We start from the raw sequence: 27,675 nt of genomic DNA, 5'->3' as shown, positions 1-27,675 counted from the left end.
TAAAGTCTGATTAATAAAAGGAATAATTCTAGGATATTTCAATTAGTTGACAGTATTGAAGCTTCCACCCTTTTAAAATATGTACTTGACTTTATTAGCACATGAAGCCTTTATCCACTATTTATCATAGAAAATTAGCTTGAGATTACTTGGTCTTCCAGAAAACTGCTATCAATATTATTATTATTATTATATATTTTATTATTATTATATATTTCTAATAAGAAAAACAACTTAAACTGTTTTGCAGGTATATGTATTGGGCTGACTGGGGAAAGCCACCCGCCATTGAAAGAGCCTTCCTTGACGGCACTAACAGAACGGTTATAGTATCCTCAGAGGTAGGCTGGCCTAACGGGCTGGCTGTTGATATCGTTCACCGGAAACTCTACTGGGGGGATGCACAAATTGACCGCATTGAAGTTGCAGATTTAGATGGCAGCAATAGAAGGATTTTAGTTTCGCAGAATCTGCCACATATATTTAGCTTTGCATTAGTGGGTGAGTTAACATTTTCTGTTTAGCACAAGAAAAGTTCATTAAAAATTTAGCAATATTTTTATAATAGTTACTTTTCTTTTCAAGATGAGTTTATTTATTGGACGGACTGGCAAAGCCGCACCTTAGAAAGGGTCAATAGATATACTGGTCTGAATAGGACAATTATAATTGATCAACTGCCAGATGTGATGGGAATAGTTGCTGTTGATATCCACAGGCCCAATGGTTAGTATTTCTCTTTTTAGATTTAATAGTTAATAACTAAATAGTTTGTAAATACATTTACAATGGCTCTATTTATTTACTATTCTCAGTAATAAACTTATCTATAGCTAACATCAAACTGTCACATATAATGTATTTATATTTATAGAAATCTAATGCAGATTTAAGGAACTGTTCAAGACTATCTCATACAGTTAAATTATGATGTTGGAAAATTATTAGTTATTATTACTTAAATAAAAAAATTAATATAAAGATGTCTTTTTTTTTAATTTAAAGGCACTAACACCTGTGCAGGAAATAATGGCAATTGCAGCCACCTGTGTTTGTACAGACCACAGCCATTAAATCACATCTGTGCATGTCCAATGGGCTTGGAGCTAACATATGATGGACATACATGTATTGTACCTGTGGCCTTTCTCCTGTTCTCTGGCCAGTCAGACATCCACAGAGTCTCCCTACTGACCAACCAACAAAGCCAAGTCATCCCTATACCTGGAGCCCAGAAGGCCACTGCTATTGACTTTGACATATCTGATGGGAGAATCTATTGGACTGATGTGGAATTGCAGGTTTCTTTTTATTTATTCATTTATTTATTTTAATTAAAAGAACTTTTCAATTTACTATACTCTAAAAAGATACTAATTAAACTAATGAGGTATCTTAAACCATATTCTTATTGATAAGACACTAAATCAGTTATGCTATTTTCCAATTTTCTAGTTACAAAAAGAAAGCAATAAAAAAAAGTTTCTGGCCATATTATCCCTGTTAGTTTTCCATATCTTTGACATCTCTGCTATTACTAGCATTAATTTTGTAGTGGCCCTTGGGTCTTTTTATTTTAAAACCTTTATTAGATAGTCTGAATAGCTAAATAAAAAATCTTCTCTAAGGACTTTATGAAATCTCTGGACTTTGCTGTTTTTATAAGCAAAATAATAATAATAATAAAGCATTATAACTAGAAGGTAGGCTACTTAGTGACAGAAAACAATGTATTGCTTATTTTGTTATTCTTTGTTCAGCATATCAGCAGAGCCTTTATGAATGGTAGCTCAGCTCAAAACATTATCCAGTTTGGGCTAGACTTCCCTGAAGGTATGGCTGTAGACTGGGTGGCACACAACATATACTGGGCTGATACCAGGAAAAACAGGATTGAAGTTGCCCGGCTGGATGGATCATCCAGAAAAGTTTTAGTTTGGAGCAACCTACTGGAGCCAAAAGCCATTGCAGTAGATCCTCCTAATGGGTGAGAACACAGTGGTTTTATCTATGTAGCAATCAGAGATCTAAATCTCAAGTATCACATAATGTAGTATACACAAGATGGTTGTAACAATGCTTAATGTAATGATGTTATCACAAACATTCATACTTTAGATTCTCATTAAAAAAAAAAAAATTTAAAATAATAAGCTGTTTAAATCTGATGGAGCATCAAACATTAACATTTATTGTCTAGCTTTTTGTCAAGTCTAACATATACATGCCTAACTAAAAGACTTTGAGTTTCATTCCTAGTGATCCTAACAGGAATTTTAAATTAAAGATTTTAATCATTAAGTCTTGTCCACTCTACATGGGTACTTGACATTTGGGAGGGGAGTGAGGTGATTAATTGATATTTTTAGATTTCTTTAAGAAAAAAACAACTTTGAAAATAATATTAAAACACCCAGTTCTAATGAAAACAATTGTATGTTTTGATAGTTACATCTACTGGACAACTCTTGCTAAAGAAAATCAAGCTTTGGAGAGAGCACATTTGAATGGAACCAATCGCAGGAAACTTTTGAACAAAATTGGAAGAACTCAGGATTTAACCATAGATTATGTTGAGCGCAGATTATATTGGACTAATTTAGATACTCATAGTATCATGTCATGTGATATGAATGGTTAGTTGTTTTTAATCTTGTAACACCTAAATACAATTTTTAAGATAGATATTAGACATTTGTTTGTTTTTAACTTTTGAAATTGATTGCAATTAATTCAACTATAACACAAAAATATTATATTTCTTTCTTTCTTTTTTTTTTTTTTTTTTTAATCTTTTTAAATAAACAAAGAATAAAAGAGAAAATTATTAAATTTGAATTGAAATTCAGGCTATAAATACTTCTACCTTATTGAATTTAAATCTAACCAAAGTGAACTTTTTTTTTTGGTCTTATTTAGGAGATGATCTTCGTCAAGTTGTCCAATCAGATATACAGGAGCCAATGGGTTTGAGTATATATCAAGATTATGTCTACTGGACAGATTTGAAAGCCAAGACCATTGAGAGGGCTAATAAGGTGAATGGTTTGAACAGAACATTGATACAAGAAAATGTAGACTTTGCCATGGACCTTCTTGTGTTTCACAACTCTAGACAGTTTGGTAAGTATTTAGGTTTTTAAATTATTAACTAATGATTTTTTTTTTTTTTTTCAAATTCAAGCAATACGTTTTGTTCCTTTCTAAAATAATGGGATAAAGAATATTTGTATTAAAACATTTTTTTTCTGTTATATAAAGGAGGCGCAGTAGCCAAGTGATTGACTTCTGAATTGAGTGATCCTGGTTTGAATCCTGGATTTTTAATTTCTGGATTTTTAGTGTGCCTGAGTCCACCCAACTCCAATGGGTAGCTGGCATTAGTTGGGAAAAGTAAAGGTAGTTGATCAGTGTGCTGGCCACATAAACAGATTATCTTGTCATCTGCCCTCTAGATTCCAAGGGATCTTTACTTTACTGAATGAGAGATTGGCCCTTTCTTAAGCTATCAATTAGATGACCATTCAATAAAATTTGTTATGTCATGCTCATACTGAACAATATCTTCATACCAATCGGTTAAATACATTTGTTACTGAATATTTGTGCAATTAATTTGATTTATATTAAGTTTAGCTAGCTCTAATAATTTGTTCCTACACAGGTACTAATGCTTGCGGTCAGAACAATGGAGGGTGCTCACATCTGTGTTTAGCACATCCTGCCAATGAAAGCAACACTACACACCATTGTGCTTGTCCAACACACTATACCCTCAATAGTGATCGACTCACTTGTTCAGGTAGGTCCACATTTTTTTTTACAAATCAGATATTGTAGTTTAGAAATTTTTTTTATTACTTGTATTTGTACTGAAAAATACTTCAGATTGAGAATCAACTGATTTAATATCCACAAGAGACTTTTCTTTCAAACCTGATGGAGGCAAAAATTCTGCCCCCTTTTCCCATTTATCTTGGTCAGACTGCATTGCCTCTTTCTGATGTCCCACACTTGTAGAGCTCCTTTTATTTCTGCTTTGATAGCCAACTACAACTTAGGACAAATAAGTTAAATAAAAAAAATTTTTTTCAAAACTTATATCAACTCACTCTGTGTGTCTGTCTGATAAAAAGTGGTACATGTTATTAGTTAGTGTATCGACTTGATGAGGCCTTAGCCCTCTAGTTCAAATTCAGGTCATTCAACTTTTTTATATATATAAATGCATTTAAAAAGTGATCACCCAGATAGCAGCTTCTTTCTCCTGCTTCCCCTGACAAGTGATAGGATCAGAGCGCAGTCAGAAAGCTAAAAATATTTGCAATTGTGCAGATTTATTGTTGTTCATCTAGATCTGTTACAAATTTAAATACATGACTGGTCCAAACTAATTGATACAACTACTCTTAGTATAAGCTTTGTTGTTTTTTTTTAAGTATTTTTTTTGTTTTCTTGTTTACATGTATGTTTATTGTATCTTCATTTTTACTGTGGCAGTTTTTATGATTAATTGGCTCTTTGTTCCTATCAAACTCTATGGCTGCTCCTTAAAAGTTATTATATATGCTTACAATTATACAAATTCTATTTAAATATGTACATATCTCTGCTCTGACTGATTCCCAATATATCTCTACAGCGCCTAAACAATATTTGCTACTGTCTACCAAGAATACCACCATACGGCTGGTCATTGAAAATGTGGAAAATGTAGTCAACTACCCCGAAGTAGTTTTGCCAATTCATGGCATGAGAAACATAAAAGCCATAGAATATGATCCAGTTGGAGAATATTTGTATTGGATAGAAGGCAAACATAAGATTAGAAGAGCGTATGACAATGGGACTAAGGTAAAATATTTGTTGTGACATTTCATTCTCTCCGCTTTTATATCCATTTCAAGGATTTAGATCTAGGGATCAGTAAATAAGTGAAACATTTTTTTTTACCTATTTTAAACAGCTTTGAAAGCTGCTACATCTGTCGGTATTAAAAAAAAAAAAAACTATCCTTAGTTTAATCCTACCACCTATTGTAATTGATACATATGATTTCTCAATTATTTGTTGTATTTGTACTAAAATGCAATTGATTGTATTCTCTAGATTAGTACATTTGTAACAGATAGTGAGAATGTGTTCCAGCCCTATGACATTGCTATTGACCCATATGCTCGAACACTTTACTGGACTTGTCAAGTCAAGGATGTTATCAATGTCACTCGCATTGGCAATGTCAGTATTCCCATTGGTGTCATCATGCCTTCTTCTCCTAGTTTTAAACCAAGATCTCTAGTGCTGTACCCAGAAAAAGGGTACGTTTTTTTTTATTACTACTCTGTAGTTTTGATCTCAACAGTTAGGCTATGTTAAACATTTTCAAAAGTAAAAAAAAACACTTTTTGGTAGCATCATAAGTCAAGTGAATCATAAGAGACTAAGATGATCACTTTCTACTACTGATGTTACAAGTTGACCTTAGTAAGAGCATTATTAGTCAGATTATGAATTTATCAGTTAAGCAACATTAAATGTTGGTACACAGTCAATATTGGTCTCTATTTTTAGTGGCCCCCGAAAGGGGAAAAGACACTATTAGTTTTGTGCAAAATGTCTGTCCGTCCGTCCCGTTTAGATCTCGTAAAGTAGAAAAGATATTGAAAATCCGACATCACAATATTTTAGACCATTCAAAGTTCTGGCTACTTTTTTTTTTCTGAAAGCGAAAAATCTAATTTTTAAAATCAGTTATGCAAGCAGTTTTTTAAAGAGAAAAAGCTAATTAGTATGCATTATAAGTTAGACCTAATTTAAAACAAATAGTAATCTTGTAAACTTCATTTTCCTAAATATTTTTTTTTATGTGAAAATTTTCATTTTTTTTTTTTTGAGTATTTGATTAAGAGATTGAGCCTTTTCAAAACAATTAGATCAATTATAAAACATCAGTTAGGCCAGGGGAGGCGCGGGGGTCCCGGGTTCGAATCCTGGTGAAGACTGGGATTTTCAACTTTGGAATCTTTGGGAGCCTCTGAGTCCACTCAGCTCTAATGGGTACCTGACATTAGTTGGGGAAAAGTAAAGGCGGTTGGTCGTTGTGCTGGCTACATGACACCCTCGTTAACCATAGGCCACAAAAAAACAGATGAACTTTACATCATCTGCCCTATAGACCACAAGGTCTAAAAGAGGAACTAGTTAGGCCAGGTTCACATCTAACTTTACATTCACTTTCACGTATCCTTTGATCTGCGGGACCGTTGGGGCACTACACAAGATCTGTTAACCTTCTTTCTCCATTCTTATCTCTCATTTGTCTTTGATATAATTTCATTTGGATGTTCTTTCTGAAAATATTGAAGCCTGCCTGGCTGGACCACTTCGGGGGCCGATTTTGAGTTTGTGTTTCCACACAAACTGTCTTTTGTAACCTTGTTTAATGTTTGGTTGGTTGGCTGTGTATGGAACTAGCATTGCATGTAGTCTAGGGATTGACTTTCACTATAGTTAGTCTTGACCTCTTAAAAGAGATTTGAATTGTGTCATATGAGACTATGTCATTCAGACAGTAATTCTTATTGACTAACTTAACTAGAAACACTGACTGATCAAGAATTAGTGCTAGTATATATAGCATTAAAAATTGAGAAAATGTATCCATTATCTGTACTAATACAAAATTTATTTTTTTGCTGGTAAAATGCATCTTATGTCTGCCTCTATGATTATTTGAAGGCAACATACACACACACAAAAATCAGCAGTTTGTCTGATAAATCTGAGTTTTGTGTCAGATTTGATTAGGGATCAATGAAGAAGCACCTGTCTATGCATCAGACAGAAGAGAGGAAAAGATGAGTGCCTTGTGGCAGATCTCGTCTCACTAAAGCTAATATCTAGATTTTTGACAGTCATAAAAGCACTCTAGAGTATTTCTGTGTCAATGTGCTAATGTGTTGTTCTGTTTTAACAGGAAGCTTTATTTCACAAATATGATAACTCCTCCAAGAATTGAAGTGGCCCTAATGGATGGTTCAGAGAGACATACATTGTTTGACTCTGTTTTATACAACCCCCAGTCTTTAACAATTGACACCAAGGAAAGAAATTTATATTGGGTAGACTCTAACCTTGGCCGTATTGAATACTCTGATCTAACAGGCGGTAATAGACGTGTACTTGTGGATCATCAAGTAAGTGGATTCATGGGATAGACAAACAAACATTTTAATCTAATTATTGTTAAGTAATTTTTAAAATAGTTTGTGTTCTTATTTCTTGTATAATTTCTCTCCTAAAATAGATTGGTAGCTCGAGAGGATTAGCTGTGTTTGGCAAGTTTCTTTACTGGCTTGGCAAAGAATCGTTTGTTGAAAGGATTCACAAAAAAGGCAACAAACGTCTGTGGGTGAGGGGTCGCATCCCAGGCCTCTCCGACATGATTGCAGTGGAGCACTCCATCTCAGCCTCCTGGCACCCATGCTACAACAACAGCGGCGGATGCTCACATATTTGCTTCATTACTGAAGACAAGAAAGTCCGCTGCTCATGTCCTGTTCATCTTGTGCTGAAGTCTGACAAACAGACTTGTGCTGAGCCACCTACATGTGCAGCAGACATGTTTAAGTGCCACAGCGGGGGTGTCCAGTGCATACCTCTTGTTTGGAAGTGTGACTACCACTCAGAGTGCGAGGACAATTCTGATGAGTTGAACTGTGTCACCTGCAACTCTAATCAGTTCAAGTGTGCCAGTGGGCAGTGCATAGATAAGAAGTACAAATGTGATGGAAGAAAAAACTGTGATGATGAATCCGATGAAAAGGATTGTTGCACTGCAGAAAACTGTGACTGTGCTGATTGCCAGACACCACAGGAATGCAAAGATTCCAATGGAAACTTGTGTCCAAGTAAAGGCCCGCAACCAGGTCCCAGCAAAACTTCAAAAGATTACACTATAGCAATAGTTGTTGTTGTAGTCTTCCTTTTGGTTGTGATAGGACTTATCTTAGTCTGTCGACACAAGTCAAACAGTGTGCCATTAGATGAAGACATTGGTATGGTGAAAAAGCCATTGAACCCTCAAGTGCCTTCAGTGCAGGATGGCTCCAGCCCGCAGAACACATTGAGTCGAGGCAAATCTCAGGCTACTGGTATCTCCATGGGCTCTGAGTCTGGTCCACCTTTTTATGACAGGAATCATGTCACTGGAGCATCTTCCAGCAGTTCTTCAGTCACACAGTATCCCCAGGAGACTTTGAATCCGCCACCTTCCCCTGTGACAGACAGGTCAGTGTATACTGCCCCTGTAGGTGACATCAACCTTTCACTCAACAGTTTGCCTTCGTCAGTGCCAAGAGCTGGTAGTGGAGGGAGGAGGCGGATGCACAAACGGCATCACCATCACCACCACCATCATCCCATTCCACCACCTCCAACCACACCTTGCTCCACTGATGTCTGCGAGGACAGTGAGCCTTACTACCAAACAGTACCACTTCACACTTCCACACCATCAAACAATAAGTACAGCAATAGGTCCTCTCGTACTCGCTCGTCGAGGTCCAGCAGCAAAAAATTTAAATACTATATTAACAGCACTGCAATGGAATTGAACTACGACTCTGACCCATACCCCCCACCCCCAACACCTCGAAGTCATTATTACTCTGACGTCAGTTGTCCGCCTTCCCCATCGACAGAGCGGAGCTTTTTCAACCCTTACCCCCCGCCACCATCGCCAGTGGCTACTTCAGACTGCTGATATTGTCAGTGTGTGGACTTGTTTATGTAGTTAGCATTAAAAGCCTCAGGGGGACACTACAGTGATCATATTTGGTATAAGTATAGCCATCATGGTGCACTGAATCATAGTCACAAATCTCTGGACATTTTAAGCTTTAATTTCTGTCTACTTGTGTTGTGATGAACTGGACAGACTGGTATTTATAAATGTGTACTGTTTGGCAGCAAGTTGAATGTTCTTAACTACATCCAAAAGTAGGTGTATTTTGTTTTGTATCATTTACTACAAAATGGCAATTGGTTTCCATTTTTTTTTTTTAATTAGTTGTTGTCATTTTTTGGTAATTTTGTGTGAATTATATGTATGGTATTTAGTCTTTTAACTAGTTACCATGTTGAACATGTGTTCCATCCCTTCTGTCAAAATGAGTCTTTAGTAACTAGTAAATTGAGATAACTAGTGAAAGTGACATTGAGTCCTAAATAGTACTTGAATTAAATGTATTTTTTAGTAATTTGAAATAAAATATGTTTCTCTTCAAAAATTTATATCAAACAGGTTTTCCAATAATTAAATAAAAAATAATTTGAATGTGATTTTTTTCAGTAATTGTTTCAGTGAATATGGTTCATTTTTGGCCTCTTTCATTCAATTCACAATGCAACTATGAATCATCACATAGAAAGGAAATGAAAGCCTGGGCTTTGATCAAAACTATATATTTTTTTTTTTAAATAAGAAAATAGTGAATAATTGCCTAAATTATTAAATCATAAGTAAAATATATTCATATATGAAAGATTTGCCTTTTAACTCATTTGAAAATAAAAACTCACATATTTGAATTTTCTGTTACTAGTTATCGGATAGTGAAATTTTAAAACTGTTTGATTTATTATATAACAATGCAAGTTTTTTAGTTTCAATCCTTGAATTTTATTTTTAATTGCATCAGTTGTTTTAATATAGTACTTAAGCCAAGATCTAGATGACATATAATGTTACTGATTTTTTAAAATATATTTTCTAAATCTTTTGATATTTGAGTCAGTCCTTGGTAGTGATCTTTTTTTTATCTGAGTATCAAGTTTATTGAGTAAGTAGCTAGTGAAATTCTACCAAGAGTCTATGCTGTTTGTTTGTTGGTTAGTAATCTTGTTTGATGTGATTATCAAGTTTATTAAGTAACAAGTCAAATTCTACCATGAGTCTATGCTGTGAATTTGTTTGCCATGAAGTAAAAAAAACAAACTATTCTTATATAATTCCTATGGAATGCATTGTTTTGTTTTCTATTTTATGCCAAAAGAAGCTGTGTCTCTATCACATGCTGTATTGGTGAATAATATAGTTTGATATGTGGACTTTGGGGTTTGAAGTGATTTGGAGGTTTTATTGTTCATTGTGCCTGTGTGAAATAATGAAACTTGTGGTAAGGTGTGGGTGACTTTTTACTATTAAGAAACTTCCAGATCATTTTCTGTTTAAATCCCCATGTTTTAGCTGTTTTTCCCCAGTAGCCTCAAGACTGGCTTCAACTTACATATATTGTGACTACATTCTGGTCATGTCAGTTGTTTTAGTTACTGGCATCACTGTAACCATCCCATGTTGTTTAGTTTATTTCATAGACATTATTGATGTTATATTGCATTCTGGTCCCTAAGTCTGTGGGTGGCTGAACAGAAAAGGACATTTTTTTTCTTATCTTATATTAGCTCATTTCCCAAATGTATGGCATCACTTATTGAACAAACTTCTTGAATTGATCAACTTATGCATTCTTTGTATATTATCATCCATCTCTTAAGCTCAAGTTAGACTCATTGTTTTATATATTTCAAGCATAACTTCAGCAAACAAGCAACACCTGTTTTATCTTAGCTAAGCCTACAACCTAACCCTGACAAGTCTTATTTTGGGCTAAAATCTCAATCACATTAGTGTCATTTCTTCCTATTCTATCAGCCTACAAGTTTATATAATTTCACTCTTTGATCTCTCACTGCTGTGAAGTTTTTTTTAATAAGTTATTTTTTTTTTATCTTTGTCCACATGAATTGGTTTGTAACTTAGAATTTGTAAAAATAATTTTTTCAAAGTGATATTGCAGCAACTTTCGCTAGAGGTAAGGTTCAACAGTTAGATGGCTTTTATATTGCTCTTCAGTCTTAAGTTTTTTTTCAGTCTGTTTTGATTACCCACAATGGTAATGAGATTGTCAGAATGTGTCCTAGATATATCTATATAGTTCATTAAGTGGCCCAGCATATATGGTTTCTTCCATTACTAAATTATAGTTTTTTTTTAATCAGAGGACTTAGCTCTACTGTCTTGGACATTTAAAACAAAATATATTGTATTCTGTTATGGTGATAAATTGTCCAACGTTTGTATTGAATCCTATGAAATGGCTGTTTATCAAGGAGTTTATAATAGTTTTTTTAGGGGTGTTTGTTGATAGCAGCAATAATCTAATGAAATCTATGAATCTATGCAAAGTAAAACAAGGAGAAGAAATTTGTTTGTAAATCTGTCACAAATAAATCCTATGCTTTTGCATTGGAACACTTGTATATACTTTTCATATACCTAATAAAAAAAGGCCATGTATATTTTCACTCATGAACTGATATTATATTTGACCTGTACTGAATAGTTTTTGTAATGTTAATTGATGTCACTTGTTATGAAAGAATTTATACAACTCTACACAAATGGTATTTGTGTTTGGCTGTCTGTGGTTGTTGTCAACAAGAATTTAATGATGCTTATTACATTTCAGCACAAAAGCTGTTACAAATCTAGTGATATATTTTTTTTGTACCTTGCTTGTCTAAATTGATAATTAATATTTTAAATCATTTACCAGTACCGGTACTTTAAAAAATTAATATGTATTTTTTTAACTTTGGTTATTAGTGATACAGTTGTTGTTTTTTTTTGTAATTTTCAGAAGAACTTTAATTTTAAAGGTTAACATGGTTGTAGACTGGTTTATTTCTTTGTTTTATTCTGTTGTCATGATACCCCGAGGCTGTCTTTATGTATTGAGTATTCTAAATAGACAATGTATCATTAAATATTGATGTTATTATGTACAAATCAACTGTGATGCTAATTAGCAAGTAAGAAGTAGAAGGTTAAGTAATTACTGCCATTGAAGGTTTTTATTGTAAAGCTGATTTGGTCATATTACATCTTACTTGCAGTGCTTCTTCTGTACCATACTAGGAAAAAGAAAAATCAAAAATAGAACAGCTATTTTGACTCCTGTAAATATGTTAGTTAGTTTAGAAATTAAAACATTATTTTATTTGGTCTCATAACATCCCTGACAGTGAAAGACTTTCATTTGGAAACTTGTTTAGTGATGTGTGTTGGTAATAGGAAGACATTCATGTTGTAAATGGAAGTATTGTCAAAGTAGATATGGAATGGCTGTTGCATGTTAAGTCATTCATGATTGTCATTGTATCATCTCAGATGTGTGTTTCCATTCATGGTTGTGTTTTTTTTTTTAATATAATACTATTAAGAACAAATGTTGGAATACTATAATAAATTTTAAAATATGCCAACATGGTAGTTTTCCTTAATTATTTTAGAGTTTACTAGGTGGAATTTGCCATAAATAAAATACAGGGTGTATGAATGGGAACAGAAAACATGGCTTGCAGCATCATTAATCTCCAAATCAATACCTAACTGCAGAGTGTAAAACTGCCTTCGTTAATCACATGTATATCTGATAAAATAAGCATAGCTTTGTATCAAGAAATAACCAACTGATAGGAACAAAAGTTTGAACTAGGACAAAAGAGGCTAGAAATAGGGGGGAAAAAAACGATGTCCAGTTCATGTGAAATAAAATCAACCATTAAATATAATTGAGAATCAAAAATAATTTTCTCTTCTTATTAAAACGACTGATTTTGTTCCCAACTCCATTTTCTGTTTCTACTTCCTTTTTCACATAAATACATTTTTTTAAAATAATTTCACCCTAACCCTGAGTGAGTGGGAGTAAATTCTCCCTCATCAGACCTTGCATTCTATAGAGCAGATGATGTACTTTCCCCACATAATCACAAGTACCAAGGCATGAAGAATGTATTAAGCTTATATTGATATAGTATGCAAAAGAAAAAAATGAAAGCAGGCATTAGCAAGTGTAGCCTATATGTGAATTGTATTAGATTTAATAGGCTTCAATTTTACATTTCATTAGAAATAAGATGTCACTCTGATCAAGTTGAAATTTGCAGATCATTTGGCCTATAACATAGGATATCAATACTGTTATTCATGATGTAGACTAGCTTTGCAATGTAAATTAGTTCAATCTAATTTGTTAACAGAGACTTAAAATACAGTATAGTTCTATGGTCTAAAACAAATAAATGAAGATGAAAGTTGGAAGTTCATACAATGTTTATTGAACTTATGCATGAGTGTTTCTATGTACAAAATCAAATGTTTCAAGAAATGACCCAAGTTATTGTAGTGTTTAAATTAAGAACTGAAACAAAACTAGTTGTTAAGTTAAAATAAAACTGTACCCCACCCTAAAATTTAAAAATCTCATAAAACTATTGTTGTTGGACTTGGGACTGCAAAAGGGAAACATTTTCAAAGTTGATCTCCAGACGTGCCAAATTCTCTTGCCATGTAGCCAAATGTTGACGAATCACCTGGAATGTCCAAGAAATGTGTTAGCATCAAACTTATCATATAAAAAAGTAAATAAATCTATCTCTCTAATAAACTGGTCTAAACATTCAAATGTACAGCATAAAAAACACATCTGTATACCTGCCAGTGGTGTTTGCTAAATGTCCTAAATGTTGTGGAATTAACAATCACTTTCTCTTGGATTTGATCAATCCTTGCTCTCACTGCTTTGGTCTTTAGAACTGTTCAAACAAATTTTAAAAAAAAATAAACTCCATGACTAAAACTTTATTATTTTAAAGAAATTATTTTCTGATGGACTTTTAGAAATTTGCATCAACAGATTCTGTAACATTGTTAACAAATGATCTAGGGCAAATGAAACTAACTAACCATCAATGATAAACTCCTCAACTTGATCTTTCTCAAGCTGCATTTCATCTTGTATTAAGCTGAAAGCCATTTCTTTTGTATTCTCACACATCTGCATAAAGGTCAGCAGTCTCATTTTGCGCATGTTTTCTTCATGTGATGGACCTGCATAAAAAAAGTAATTGTTGACAATGTGAACATCACACAAGTATAGGAACTCAATTTTAAAGTCATTAACAAGCAAAGAAACGTTTTTGCCATAAACTTACCTAAAGAGTTGATAAAGTCTGTATGGTTTTTATAAAACTGTTGGTACTGGGCAAGTTTACCAGATACAAAGATAGTCAGGAGCTAAAGGTATAAAAAGTTAATTATTAGTAATTAAATCACATCTGTATATTATAAATTGCATCCAGTTTTACAAGAACGAGTAATAAAATTTGACAAATACAATGTGGGTTAGCCCAGTTAACAGGAATATCTGACTTCTCTGATGTAGACATTTCTCCCCAAGTCAGAATTATGAAATTTTAAATAATGTCATATATTTCCAACATATTATATGCACACACAAAAAGTCCTAACCAAACTTTAACCCCCCAAAATTTTTTTTTAAAGTTTACTATTAATGAAAATATTTATGAATAATAAAAAGAAATACAAATCATAAACAGGTAGATGTACAAGTTAAACCTACATCATGTATAAGTTCTCCTTCTAGAAATTTGACTGGCTTAAGGGACAGTAAGTGGTCCATAAGAAATGTATTTGGGTCAGCTAAACAAGTTACAATACATTTATGGGCATCATCCCGAGCCTGGGAGGCATTCTCCTCTGTGTAGGTGCCCAGTAGTTCTATCATTACTTTGGTGGCTAGCTCTCTGGAATAGGATATAAATAGATACTGTCAGTAAATGGACAAATTACTAACAAAAACTATTACTAATAATTTAAAAACTTATAGTGCTATAAGGTATTCAAAGCTTAAAAAAATTCTACATTCAGTGTGTTTAGAATGAAACACGAAAGAATGATAGCCTAGTGAAATTGAAATGTGCATGGGTTGAAATGGAGAAAAGTTATGGAACTTGTCTCCTTGGATAGCCCAGAATGTTATTGTAGCATCTTCTGAATATCTTGTTTAACAAAACAAAACAATAAAATGTTGAAGATGCAATGATAAAAAAAATATGAAAAAGGTATACTCATAAAATGTATTGAAAATCTACAAGCATTAAGACATAACTCTTCAGTAACCTCACGAAATTCTTCACTTTTTAACATTCAGATGTCTCTACACTGGCTCATTTAAACCTATTTATACTATTAACACTTACTATCAAATCACAGCCACAATACTAGAAGCTTATACACCTTACCTGTCCCCACTCCCCTATTCATTCACCAACCTTGACCATAAATTATTTCAACTTTTTTCTTTAACAGAACTACTTGTATTATTATACAATTAATTGAATGTCCATAAAACTACCACAAATGGAGGAGCTGGAATACTCATCGAATGGCCCGATGGAGAAAAACTAGAAAAATCCATTGCAACTGACAGCCACAGAGCTGAAAGGGAAGCACTAGAACTAGCAGCTACCATGCTATCAAATCATCCAAGTACCCCACACAGACATTCTTTCTAACCAATGCGAAAACAACCCCCCAAAGCTTGGAAAACTATGATTCCTCTTATATAAAACGACAGCACTTACAAAGCTCAACAACAACAACAACATAAATACTCTTATTCAATGGATACCAGCTCATATAGAACTAGAAGGAAATGAGAAGGCTAACACACTCGCCAAGAGTGGGAGAACAAACTCACAAAAACCATTGCATTCTATCCAGAAGAAATGAAGAAACTAATAATTAAAAAAAAAAAATGAGAAATGGGCAAGCACTCATCCAAATCACAAGATGATGCCTATCATAAGCTATCCTGACAAGATCAACGTCTAATCTTTCGACTCAGGACTGTATACAACAGAATGAGACAACATATGTACCGGAAGCTCAAAATTGGAACCAGTGAAATCTGCCCATGTGGAGTGTCACCAGAGAATGCTGACCATGTCCTCCAAAACTACTCTCTTTACCAAGAGGCCCGTACAAGACACTGGCCCCAAAATACCCTGATAGAAAGAAAACTATATCATATGGAGAGCTCCCTTATTTGGAAACCACAGCGCAGTTCATCTCACATATTGGTCTAGTCATCTGAACGCTCCAACATAAAAATGAGAGTGAAGAAAATCTTTAAATATAAAAAAAAAATGATCTGATTATTGTAAGTTTTACATGGAGTTATCCTGGCCTCCAAAACCACATAGCTCTAGCTAAAAAAAAATTTTGCATTTAACTCTAATCTACAATCTAGCTAATTTACATTAATTGCAAAAAGACTTGATCATTTAATTTAAAATAAGACATTCTAAGCTCAAGGGCTCAGCAACATTAATAGAATTAATAGAACAAAAAATGACAATAACCTAGAAACTTTGATTGAAATGTGCATGGGTTGAAATGGAGAAGAGCTATGGAACCTATCTCCTTGGATAGCCCAGAATTTTTTTAGCATCTTCTTAAACACCTTGCTTTAAAGTAACAAGATACAAATTTAAAAAAAAAAGCTGAAGATGCAATGAATAAAAATGTAAACACTACAATGAAAAACAAAGATTTTACGTATTTAGAGAATTATTGAAGGATTAGTATTCAAATCTCATTTAAACAGCGTATACTTAAATTTTCTCTACAAATTTAAATTATATCAGTCAAATGAAAAAAAAAAGTATATTTAAAAGCATTCACATTTAGTTGTTTTTTTTAACACCAAAGACAAAGCTGAATGAGACAGGCATAGACGAAGAAAAAATATAACACAGCAATACAAATTTGTTTTAAGTTCCTCCTTGATCACTTATAGTGTGTATTTATACAAATACAAACAAAAATACAAACTGTTGTGAATAGTTTACAAAGTCATTTTTCAAAAGATTTGTTTTTCAAATATTAAGCTTAAGGTCCAATACATCTTTTAATAAAATGTATATAAATAGGCAATATTTCAGTTGAACACTAAAAACAATTCTGAAGGTATTGGCTCTCTTGGAGACTAAGTTTTATAGAATATTTGGTACAATAACAAACCTCATATTGCAAGCAATTAAAGACTCGTGTAAAGTTCTATATAACATCTGAACCTTGGCAGAACTGATTTCCCAAAGATTTATCCACTTTTTGATCTGAAGAAAGATCAAAGTGTATAAAATAATTGTGACATTAGCTCAAGATACATAATATATCATTGAAATACTAATAAAATCTATCTTATGGTAAATCTATGAATATTTAACTTACTTTCTCTAAGTCAACTGGAACCATTGACAATAGATCATTCTGTCCAGCCAGACGTACCATGCTACACAAAACTACATATCTCAGGCTCGCTTCCTCCTCTAAGCCATAAAATAAATTACTCAACCTGTTAAAAGAAATACACTTAAAATTTAAACAAAATTATTTTATACTTTACTTTCTTTCTAAGCCATAAAATAAATTACTCAACCTGTTAAAAGAAATACACTTAAAATTTAAACAAAATTATTTTATACTTTACTTTCTTTCTAATTCTAATTGACAGCTAAAATTTAGTGCGAAAAAAATATCTAAGATTAATGTAAACTATTTATTTTAATGCCAATGGGGAAATAAAAGCATGTTCGTACATCCTAAGCCTAATGGCAACTCGTTTATCTCCTTCAGGCAATTTCCCAACTTTTTCACAAAATAATGTGACCACACTTTCTGCTTCTTGGACAGGCACCACAAGCAAGAGGGAAATGATCCCATTGAAAACCATTTCAATATCTGGAAAAAGAAAATCTTTCACAGCTAAATGTTATACACAAAAGATGGAGAACACTTATCAATTCAACTGCACAAGCAAACTCATTTTCTTTTTCTAAATAATGTAGGGTTTACAAAGATGCGCTCTGTTAACCTCAGTGTTTCTTTTTTATTTGGCTTGCAAGGCTGGCTCTTGATGGAGCTTCTTTTTGTTGTTTCCCCAGTATTGAGTAAGTTAAGTTTTATGATACTTTCTTCTTTATTACATTGCTCCAAATCAGTTGCCGTTGAGTGGCAGATACAAAGAATTCAATTTTTTCTTGTGTAGGGGGACTTGGGACTATGTGGTAGTCAAGCTTGATCTGAGCAGAGACATTAACTATGAAAAATTCCTGAAAGCAAGAAAGGCCTGCCTTTAAACTATTACGTGTCATTATATTATTAATGGTAACTGATTTTTTTATAAAAAGTTGTTTTAATACTTTATTATTAAAGTTTAAATATAGAACAGTTCATGTGTGAAGTTGTGTTTTGAGTTGCTTCATGTGCATGTTGTATAATGCTCTATTTGATAGTAATAGTTTTTATTGTAAACAAAAATTAGAAGAGGGGTCTCGCAAGCATCCAATAAATTGGGCCCTGCAATTGCTAAGGCCAGCCCCGACTCCAGTTACACTGAAATCCAATGAAATTTGATATTTAATAACAATATTTGACTCTTTAACTAGATACTGTTGAGGTAAAAACAAACTCATTTCAACTTTTCAATATAAAATTTTGATTAAAATAAATGTTCCCATTCCTATTCTTTGAAAAAATAAAATTTAAAAACCCAAAATAAAAAAAAAAACTTTGTTCTCACCTGCTTCATTGTTTAAACTCCAGCAGAATTTACTTGCTTCAATAATGTTTTTAAGGTCAGTTAAAAGACCAGACTCTGCATTTTCTTCAGAAATTTCTGCTCCCAGCGATTTCAAAAAAGTTCTTAACTCCAATGTCTGAAGGAAAAAAAAAAGTTAAAATCACTGATTATAATTAGTTAATGAGAGTTAAGAAAAAAAAAAACAACTACCATATATCCCTGTGTAGAGTTATACCAGTACATTAAACATTTGATTTTTTCACATTTCAATTTACTCTTTCATGTCTCAAATACTGAAAATAATTTAAACCGCCTATAATAGGAGTTCTTGAAATGTGCACAAGATCTCAAGCGCACATTGTATTGATTTCAACCTACTAGAGAAAAAGAGGTGCTTTTTCCTGTTACACTCTTTTGAGTTGCCACCTTTCAAATTTAATAAAACTGGCTTAATGTCTTTAAGTTATTATTAGTTATAAAATGTATTGATATATTTCTGAATACTATTCAACTATATATCTTACAGGGTTAGTAGCACTTTTCCATGACAAAATTTTAGGAGATTTTTTTAAGGATGAAATGTATGATATATTTGAGGTAATTTTTTATTCTTTTATTAGCTGTGCTTACATCCTCCTCATAAACAGAGCCTGTAATGTACAGGCCTATTTGTATGTTTAGTTGACATTTGCTTACTAAATAATGGCTTTTTCAACTGGGTGGGGCAGGGGGTATTAAGACATATTATCATTTTTTTTTCTTCGAGCACAATTTCTTTTTCAACTTTGTAGTTTCCCGGGCTTTTACGACTGAAAAAACTTTTACAGATGTTTCACAGCTGTGTGCGAAATAATTAGTTACATCTACAATAGATCTAGACTCTTGATCAGTCACTCAAATTCTCTGAGTTTTCATGGCTGTGTGAGAAATGTTTTCACTGAATTTACTGTAGATCTAGACTATGTCACTAAAAAATCACAAATAAAACAAATCAGAGATCTGTATTGTCATTGTGTTTTATTTTGTTTAATTATAATTCTACTGTAATTAAATAGCTATTTATATGCATCAGACAGATAATTCTTATAAATCATAAATGAAAATAGCACTGCGCAGAAAAATATTTCCTAAAATTTAATGACTATAGGTTTTATAAACTTCATAAAAAAAAACAGTTTTAACCTTTTTGTAGAGCACTGACAATTAATCATTTTAAAATGCCTGAATTTAAATGCTTTAAAAATTAGATTGTAAATGAAAATTTTCTTACATCGGACAATAAAATAAAAAAGAAACCTTGCGATTTTTTTTAGAAGTTATTAAAAGACTTTTTACTTGAATTTTTGTAAAGTAATAGCTCATCATTTTAAAAATATAATGTACTCATTTATTAACTATTAATTCACATGTATACTAATAGAAAAAAACAACACATGGAAGAAAATAATTAATTAATAGTTCGCTGAGCTAAAAATATGAAAAAAAAATAATTAATATTTAATATTATTATTTTAAAATATTTATTTTTACTTTAAAATTTGCAGATTACAAAGTCATTATAATAAAGACACATTCCCTCTCCATAATCTAGCATTCAAACACTATTAAAGTTAATCTAAATGAAAAATTCCTATGTGTGCTTCTAAAAATAGCACGGGATAGACAGAAATTGACATTTCCAGTAAATCACAGTGGTGGTTGTTACTAAAAATAGATTTTAACCATCAACTTTGAAAATTAATATCTAAAGAGTGAGCTATAAAGAATTAAAGTTCAAACTTAGCACACAGATATATATTAACATGCTAAATTCAATAGAATTAGTGAGATTGTTGTAACTATAAACACTTTTATTTTATTTAAAAAAGAAAATTTTACCCTTCTTTGTCTTTGTTAATTTTAATATCAAATATCTTTAAAGTGAGCCAAGAGAATTTAATGACATTTGAAATATACACATTTCATAATATGATAAATTATTGTAGCAAACAGCATTGTTGTAACTTTTATAGGAAAAAAGTTGTAAAAATGTCAACTTTCATATAAACTTTTGTTAAGAAAAATTTAACAGATTGGCTTCAAAAGCAAATAAAAATGATCTCTGATATCTTATGTTTACAAAAAGTAATCATAATTAGTCCTCAAACCAAATACAATGTGCTAAAACTTTCATGGAAATGACCACCCCTAAAAAAAGGGTAAAATGTGCTGACACACTTTTCAGCTATTTTTTGGGAGATAAAAAAAATGGATCTAGGTCAGTTTATCGAAGTACCTATCATTAACATAAATGTCCAAAACTGGCTGTCCGAAATAAATTTTGATAATAAAATCGTAATTTAATTTGGACACCCTATTAATTTTTTATTTGTATGGAATCAGACAACTTGGCTTATAAATCAAATAAATCAGCTCTAAAAACTGAAAAAATATTGCCGGGCTGATTAGTATAGACTTAGCCAATCAAAAAATATAGTCTTAACCCTAGGACGGCCTAGGAAGAGGTAAAGTCATCCGGGTAACATAGGAAAAAACAACAACCTGACTAACAAATTTGAAATTCGTTTTTCTTACATAAAAAGACAGCTAAATGGAAGGAAATTGGGTCAGAATCATTGGAAAATGGACGAGCACATTATACAGCGCACTAATTTTATAATAAATATTAAAATAATTATTTAATGACCACAAAAACATTGAATGTCCGAATTCATGTAATGTCCGAAATAAATAAACTACGGTAATAGTTTAGATACCCAGAGACATTTACTGACCACCATGTTGTTTTTAAGCATATTTATCTCCCTTACCCATATTAAACTTTTTTTAAAGAGAGCTTTTTTGTTCTTAAGCTGTCAACTTATGTCTTTTTAAGTGTATTTACTGAAATGAAGGTCTAAATAAAATGTTAATAATAAATTGATATGTTCAGTTGTTGTTTCTTCTTTTTTTTTCAATAAATTTTTTTAAAGAGAGTTTTTTGTTCTTATGCTATCATTTTAAAGTTTTTAATATTAGATTCTAGATCTAGAAATTCAATTGCCATGGCATTGGCAATGGTCATGGACGTCATGGTCAATGCAACAGTCACAATGGAATGGACTCTGGAGTGATCTTACATTTTATTATTTAGAGTCTAGATCTATAGTAGCTTCTTATATTAGGCACAGCTCATCGAATTCTCCTTTTAGAAACACGTCGCTTTTTTTGTTTATAATTAATTTGTTTTTATGTTTGGAGCTAAAAACGATGTTTCGGGACAGTGCATGTCCAATTTTAGATAAGTTCCTGTATTTTTGTTCCGCTTTTCCAAAGCAGATGGCAGTTTTTTAGATTCTCGGTAACCAAGTATGTAAAGCTATTGTTTAAACCTCCCCCGGCAATTCATACCCATATAAGGGATGAAGGCTATATTATGAGCCTGTTTGATCGTAGGCTGGTGGCTATATCAAAATAAGCTTCCAAACATCTTTAGAAAGACATTCCAATCACATTCATACTGTTAGCTGTTAAATAAAATTAAAAAAGGAGGTGTTTCAATGAATAATAATGAATTAAACACATTCTCCTATAGTGCACAAGGCAAAATCGTAATAAGAAATATTATTGGGATTAATAAATCTATGATTTTTTTCAATAAATAAATGTGACCTAGATCGAGATATCTAGAATATATATATATAATTTATGAATGAAAGAAAAAGTGCGGGCTGCTAATTTGAAGCCAGAGACCATGCCCACTGCAGGTGATCACGCCAGGCGAGCGCTGGTGGTGAGGAGAGGTATACACTAAGCGTGTAGTGTCACAACCTATCATACAGGCAGTGGAGGGAAGGGGGAGAGAGTCATGAAAAGAATTATAAGCATCTATGGGAGGGAGGGGATGTTAAGGTGTAACAAAATGAACATCTAAATTATGAAAAGAAGAGGGTCCTTGGATGGGAATTAAAAGAAAGAGACAGACAGAGAATACATGTAGCCTAGTTGAAAATATCATGTTTATTAAATTATAATAATTAATAGATCTATAATTATATAAATTTATTCCTGTCTGTTTCTACACATAGATTATATAGGTAGGCATATATATATATTATTATATTAATATATCAAAAGATGAGAGAGAGAGGCAATATACTATAAATTGATATTATATTGCAGAAGTGAATCTACTTCTTTTAATACAATCTAAATAATTTTTTATTAACACAGATATAATTTATTAGCAATAACATAGTGGTGTTTCTTAACGGTGCTCGATGTGCGCTAAAGGAGAAAGCACAAAAACTGCGTTTATTATAGGAGCACGAAGTGACCTGATTTATTTTAAAATAAAATCTTGACTATGGGTGGTAATACAAAGGAACACAGCTATTTTTATATTATAGTCCTTTAGTTGCAGAATAAGAATCGGCGGAAAACAGATTCTCTATTGAAAATGCATTTTTCGAGTTCAATATTCATTATCTCTGAATATAGACCATCTGTGGTATATTTGCTTTTACTGATGGATAGATCTATGTTTCTGGAAGCTTCATTAGCAAAATTTTTTTGAAATTCGTTTTTATATGGAATTTGTGCATTTGTGAATATCATGAAGTATTGCCAAAAAGACAGACAGCATTTACTTCTGGATTTATGTGATCCCATTTCAAAAGGTAAGAAACATATTTTAGAAATATAACTCATGTATAAAATACATACTTAGTATTTAAAAATGATTGTTATACACCATAAAGAAAAAAAAAGTAAATAAAATGCTTCTTTTGTCTTAAATTTGAAAAAAAATAGCCTCGATGCAATTTTTGAAGTTGTGATGTCGCCAAACAATGTGTACATTTTTTTTTTAATATAAATTACATTTTGCCGATTTTCGTTTCAAAACACTTATTTTTGTATTTCTATCATCATAATTAATTATTTTTTTTATTTTTTGGCTATTTAAAATAAAAAAATATTTATAAAATCTCGTTTTTTTTAACACCAATCAGAATGGAGGTCGCCGGAATTGACTTCATGACCTCCCGTTCAAAGTGCTTTTTTTTTTTGTCATTCGCTCAGAAATATTCGAAGCGATAATTCTAGCAAAGGTAATTATAGACAGAATCTATTACAGATAATTCAGTTCATAATATCAACTGCTTAGTTAATTATTCTGCTTTAATAATAGGATGTCGTTTTCTTCAATAATTAACTTCAAGGACGGGAACACGGGTATCTATCTTTAGCCAGGCGCGCGCGATAAAAAACAAACAAACACACGTTTTGACTTAGTCAACCTGAAGGCGCACCTCTGAATTGAGATCTTACTCTGTAAAAGCTAAAAACCTATAATTTTTAAATTAATATCGACTACTACGGCAATTATTTTACTTTAATATTGGTGCATTGCATGCGTCATAAAATCGGCCCGGCAATGCGATGTTTCAGCGCGAGGGGGGGGGGGGCACATTTTGAACTTAGATTTTAGATCTAAATTAATCTATCTCTAGATCAATAATAGTTTCTACAGATCTATATCTATAAAGACTAGATCTTAACCATATTTTAAAATCAATCTAGCGAAATGCTTTTAGATTAGTTAGACATAGATCGATCTCTAGGTCTAGGACTAGATCTAGGTCACTGGACTTAGACTCTGAGATTAGATTAGTCTAGATCTAGTCATTAGAGTTAATAAGCGTGAAATTATTTAAATATTTACTGATCTAGATCTAAATTCTCTTATCAGGATAGATTAGATCTAGAACTAGATGATTTAGATCTATATTTATATATAGATCTAGTCATTTCTAGTAGATAGTCAAGTAGCGATGTACACACGTGGATCAAGAATCAAGACCGTAGTGATCTAGTCTAAGTCTAAATGTAGACTCTAGGTCTTAGATCTATATAATTTATATAGCCTTATATCTACGTCTAAATATAATTCATAGTAAGACTTAGGACTAGATTTTAACATGGAAAAAAATCTGAGATCTAAATCTACTATCTAGATCTAGTCATTTCTAGATCTAGTAACTAGATCTAGTACTACTAGTAGATAGTCAATTAGCGATGTACATGTGTGGATCTAGGAATCTAAATGTAGATTAGATCTAAGATTTTATATATCTAAATCTAATTCATAGGATCTTATAAACTCAGTAGGGTTAAATTAGATCTGATCTCTAGATCTACATCTTAAATTACTTAAAGTTAAAGTGGAAAAAATCTAGATCTAGTCAATTATAAACAAGAGTAGAAGAGATTCAATAGACATAGTGACATAGTTAAAAATAACAACAAACACATATTAACCAAATTATAAAATTTGTTTTTATTTCTTTTCTCAGCAACAGTTACTACAGATACAAAGATTGAGATTATTTGAGATAGTAAACAGAATAGTCAATAGATATAGATCATGCACCATGCAAGTTAAGCTTTATTAGGTCTAACTCTAAGTAGAGTACTCTAGACTTAGATCTAAAAAGTGATCAAGAACTAGAATAGATCTAAATCTTGATAATATTTCATTTAATATTAGATCTTTTCTAGTCTAAAATTATACATATCTATAACCTTTATCTACAATTGATATAAATAGTATCATGTTAAAACATGAAGATAAGAGAAAAAAAAAAGACTTTTTATTGGTAGCGTGGGCCGAAGAGGGGGCTTATTTATTAATTATAAATACTTTTTAAGGTTGTTGTTTTTTTTTTCAAATGTTCTATAAATATACTTTACTTTGTGACATAGTTTTAAGCAAATAATATTGTGAATTTGTGAAATTCATGGATTATTGGACATATCTTCTGTGAATTATGGATTTTTCATTATTAGGGGTAAGTGTGTTTGATCTCATTTTTTTATGTTAAATACTTGTCTGATGATAATGAATTTACTTTTTTTGGATTCCTCTCTTCTTGGGCATTAAAATTGATACATAATATGTCTAAACTGATTATGTTTTTGTTATTTAGGATAATGATAAAGTATAATTTGCAACCTAATTTTTTTTACGGAGGGGAAGGGGTCTGGGGTGGCTCAATTAATTTGCATAAATGACTTAAAGGGTAACTCCGATGGTTTTGACAATTTTTGATATAATATGTGTTTTGATTTATAGATAATGAATATATTATTCTTTTTTTTTTATTTGCAAGAATAACTTAGTAATTGATGTTTTTGTGACATAATTTTTCTGCGCATCCAAAACAGTCAGATTTTCACTGAATTTCTGTGTGACGTCACGACGGTGCACTCAAATCCTATTGATACTCATTGATAGGGAGGCGAAAAAGAAATTATCTTTGATAAAAAAAAATTTTCGTTATTACATCATTAAAATACTTTAAAAGAAATTTCTAATGGTGTATAAATTATGACTGTATGTTTGACCGTAATAAAATTATGATTTTTTTGTGCTGTTTCGACCTAACATTGGTTGACATGGAAAAAGTGATGAGAGAGCTTGACGCTGGCTCAGCCGGCGAGACACACCCCCAAGGTCAAAAGTTAAAAAGTTGGAATTGAGTTTCGTAGACGATAGATCTACTTATTAAATAAGAAATTTAATAGTAGATCTAGTATTCGTAGTAAATTTCTAGCTCACAAATCTGATTTCATTTATATTTATGAACTTCAGTTGTTTAAAATGTCTCAGTAGTATCATTAATTGAATTCTTTGGCCTGGAAATCCAATGTATTGTTGGTACTGCACCTGGTATTAACTTCAATTTTTTTTTTAAAAGCCATTTCCACAGCAATGAAGTTGCTGAAACAGCTTCTCTCAAAATGGTTTGAGCACAAACAGGAATTAGCTAATGCCTTTGTAAAATATTTGCTCTTCAGGCGAATAAATTTTCCCTTTAAAACTTCATCTCTTGGAAACAAATGAAAAGAGACACTAATTTCTGTATCAGCATACTTGCTGATTTTATCTTTGTGATTGGAACTACTGCAACAAGCTGAAGAACAATATTTAATTTTCTTCAAGTAGAAATAGAGGTTTATAAACAATGACCGATTATAAATCAACGTGGAGACTAGATCTAGCTGTGAAGCGTAACAATAAATGCGATCCGATAGGTCTAGATCTAGACTAGAGAGTTTATCGGTTATATAGGTCTAGATCTATATTTAGCCAGCACCCCCAGCACCTTCGTGACGTCACGTTTTTAAAAACTAAAAACATCTCGCAGAACCCCGTTTTTTGGGGGGCGTGGAGAATTTTCTGTCTAATTTATTAAATATAAAATTTTCCGAGCATTTAAATAAAAAATGATATAATGTTTACTATTACAACTTTTTACGCAGAATTTAAATATGTCAATAACTAAAATTTGAAAAACTATCGGAGTTTCCCTTTAAAAAACTTGTTTTTATATTTTTTTCAAATGTTCTATAAATATACTTTACTTTGGGATATATTTTTCTATAAATAATATTGTGAATTTGTGAAATTCATGGATTATGGGACATATCTTCTGTGAGTGATGAATTTTTCATTATTAGGGGTAAGTGTGTTTGACCTCATTTTTTCAAGTTAAATAATTGTCTGTTGCTTCTGATTTTATTTTTTTTGAATTCCTCTATTCTTGGGCAATAAATTTGATGTATAATATGTCAATAAAAGTAATTTTGAAATTGGTCAAAAAAATGGTCCTTAAAGTAGAATGTTGAGAGCTCAATCTGTTTTCCGCCAATCTGCTTTCAGTTTTTTTGTAAGTTAAACCGTCACCAAATAAAAAAATAAAATAAAAATTTGACCTAGTTCCCGAATACGGTGTGCCTAATATAAGAATCTACTATAGATCTATGTCTAATTTTTAGTAAATAATAAAATATTAATTTCACTATCGATAACTGGGCATCCTACAGCCGGCAAACATTTGACCAGATGGACTATGTTTTAAAGAGATAATTAAATAATTTCATAGCTAAACGACATTATTAATTTAACGATAAGTTAATATTAAAATTTAATCAGAGTCTACCTGAAGAGGAACGGCAATGTCAATAAATACAGGAACATTCATTTTTTGTAAATATTCCAAATGAGTGAAAAATAAGTTAAATAAGTAGGCATGCGTTAAAGGGAAATAACTTAGAAACTGTGACGTCAAAAAATGTCGCTCTTTAATGTATATTTTAAAAAACGGTATTTAAACAA

The 27,675-nt window shown here is 31.9% G+C and overlaps 2 protein-coding genes across 2 annotated transcripts in view; one reads left to right on the top strand and one right to left on the bottom strand.

Moving 5' to 3' along the window:
- LOC106054354 (low-density lipoprotein receptor-related protein 6-like) overlaps positions 1-12,327 on the top strand; it is a 43,733-nt gene extending 31,406 nt beyond the window's left edge. The window contains exons 8-18 of the mRNA XM_013210173.2: positions 251-501; positions 586-726; positions 1,006-1,301; positions 1,761-1,987; positions 2,449-2,636; positions 2,920-3,123; positions 3,665-3,802; positions 4,643-4,854; positions 5,110-5,318; positions 6,977-7,196; positions 7,307-12,327. Coding sequence (XP_013065627.2) covers positions 251-501; positions 586-726; positions 1,006-1,301; positions 1,761-1,987; positions 2,449-2,636; positions 2,920-3,123; positions 3,665-3,802; positions 4,643-4,854; positions 5,110-5,318; positions 6,977-7,196; positions 7,307-8,764 — 3,544 coding nt within the window. The 3' untranslated portion in view covers positions 8,765-12,327. The remainder of the gene's footprint in view (positions 1-250; positions 502-585; positions 727-1,005; positions 1,302-1,760; positions 1,988-2,448; positions 2,637-2,919; positions 3,124-3,664; positions 3,803-4,642; positions 4,855-5,109; positions 5,319-6,976; positions 7,197-7,306) is intronic.
- An 835-nt stretch (positions 12,328-13,162) lies between these two features.
- Positions 13,163-27,659, bottom strand: LOC106054355 (eukaryotic translation initiation factor 3 subunit M-like). The gene is made up of 10 exons (XM_013210174.2): positions 27,500-27,659; positions 18,516-18,651; positions 17,533-17,674; positions 17,165-17,288; positions 16,955-17,049; positions 14,490-14,673; positions 14,062-14,143; positions 13,814-13,957; positions 13,562-13,662; positions 13,163-13,440 (listed from the first exon to the last, which is right to left on the bottom strand). Exons 1-10 carry the CDS (start codon positions 27,539-27,541, stop codon positions 13,339-13,341), a joined length of 1,152 nt encoding a protein of 383 aa, XP_013065628.1. The 5' UTR covers positions 27,542-27,659; the 3' UTR covers positions 13,163-13,338.
- Positions 27,660-27,675: the final 16 nt, after the last annotated feature.

Source organism: Biomphalaria glabrata, chromosome 10 (genome assembly GCF_947242115.1).
Source record: "Biomphalaria glabrata chromosome 10, xgBioGlab47.1, whole genome shotgun sequence".
NCBI lineage: Eukaryota > Metazoa > Mollusca > Gastropoda > Planorbidae > Biomphalaria > Biomphalaria glabrata.
Note: the sequence above shows the minus strand (reverse complement) of the source record. Positions and strands in the feature narration are given on the sequence as shown.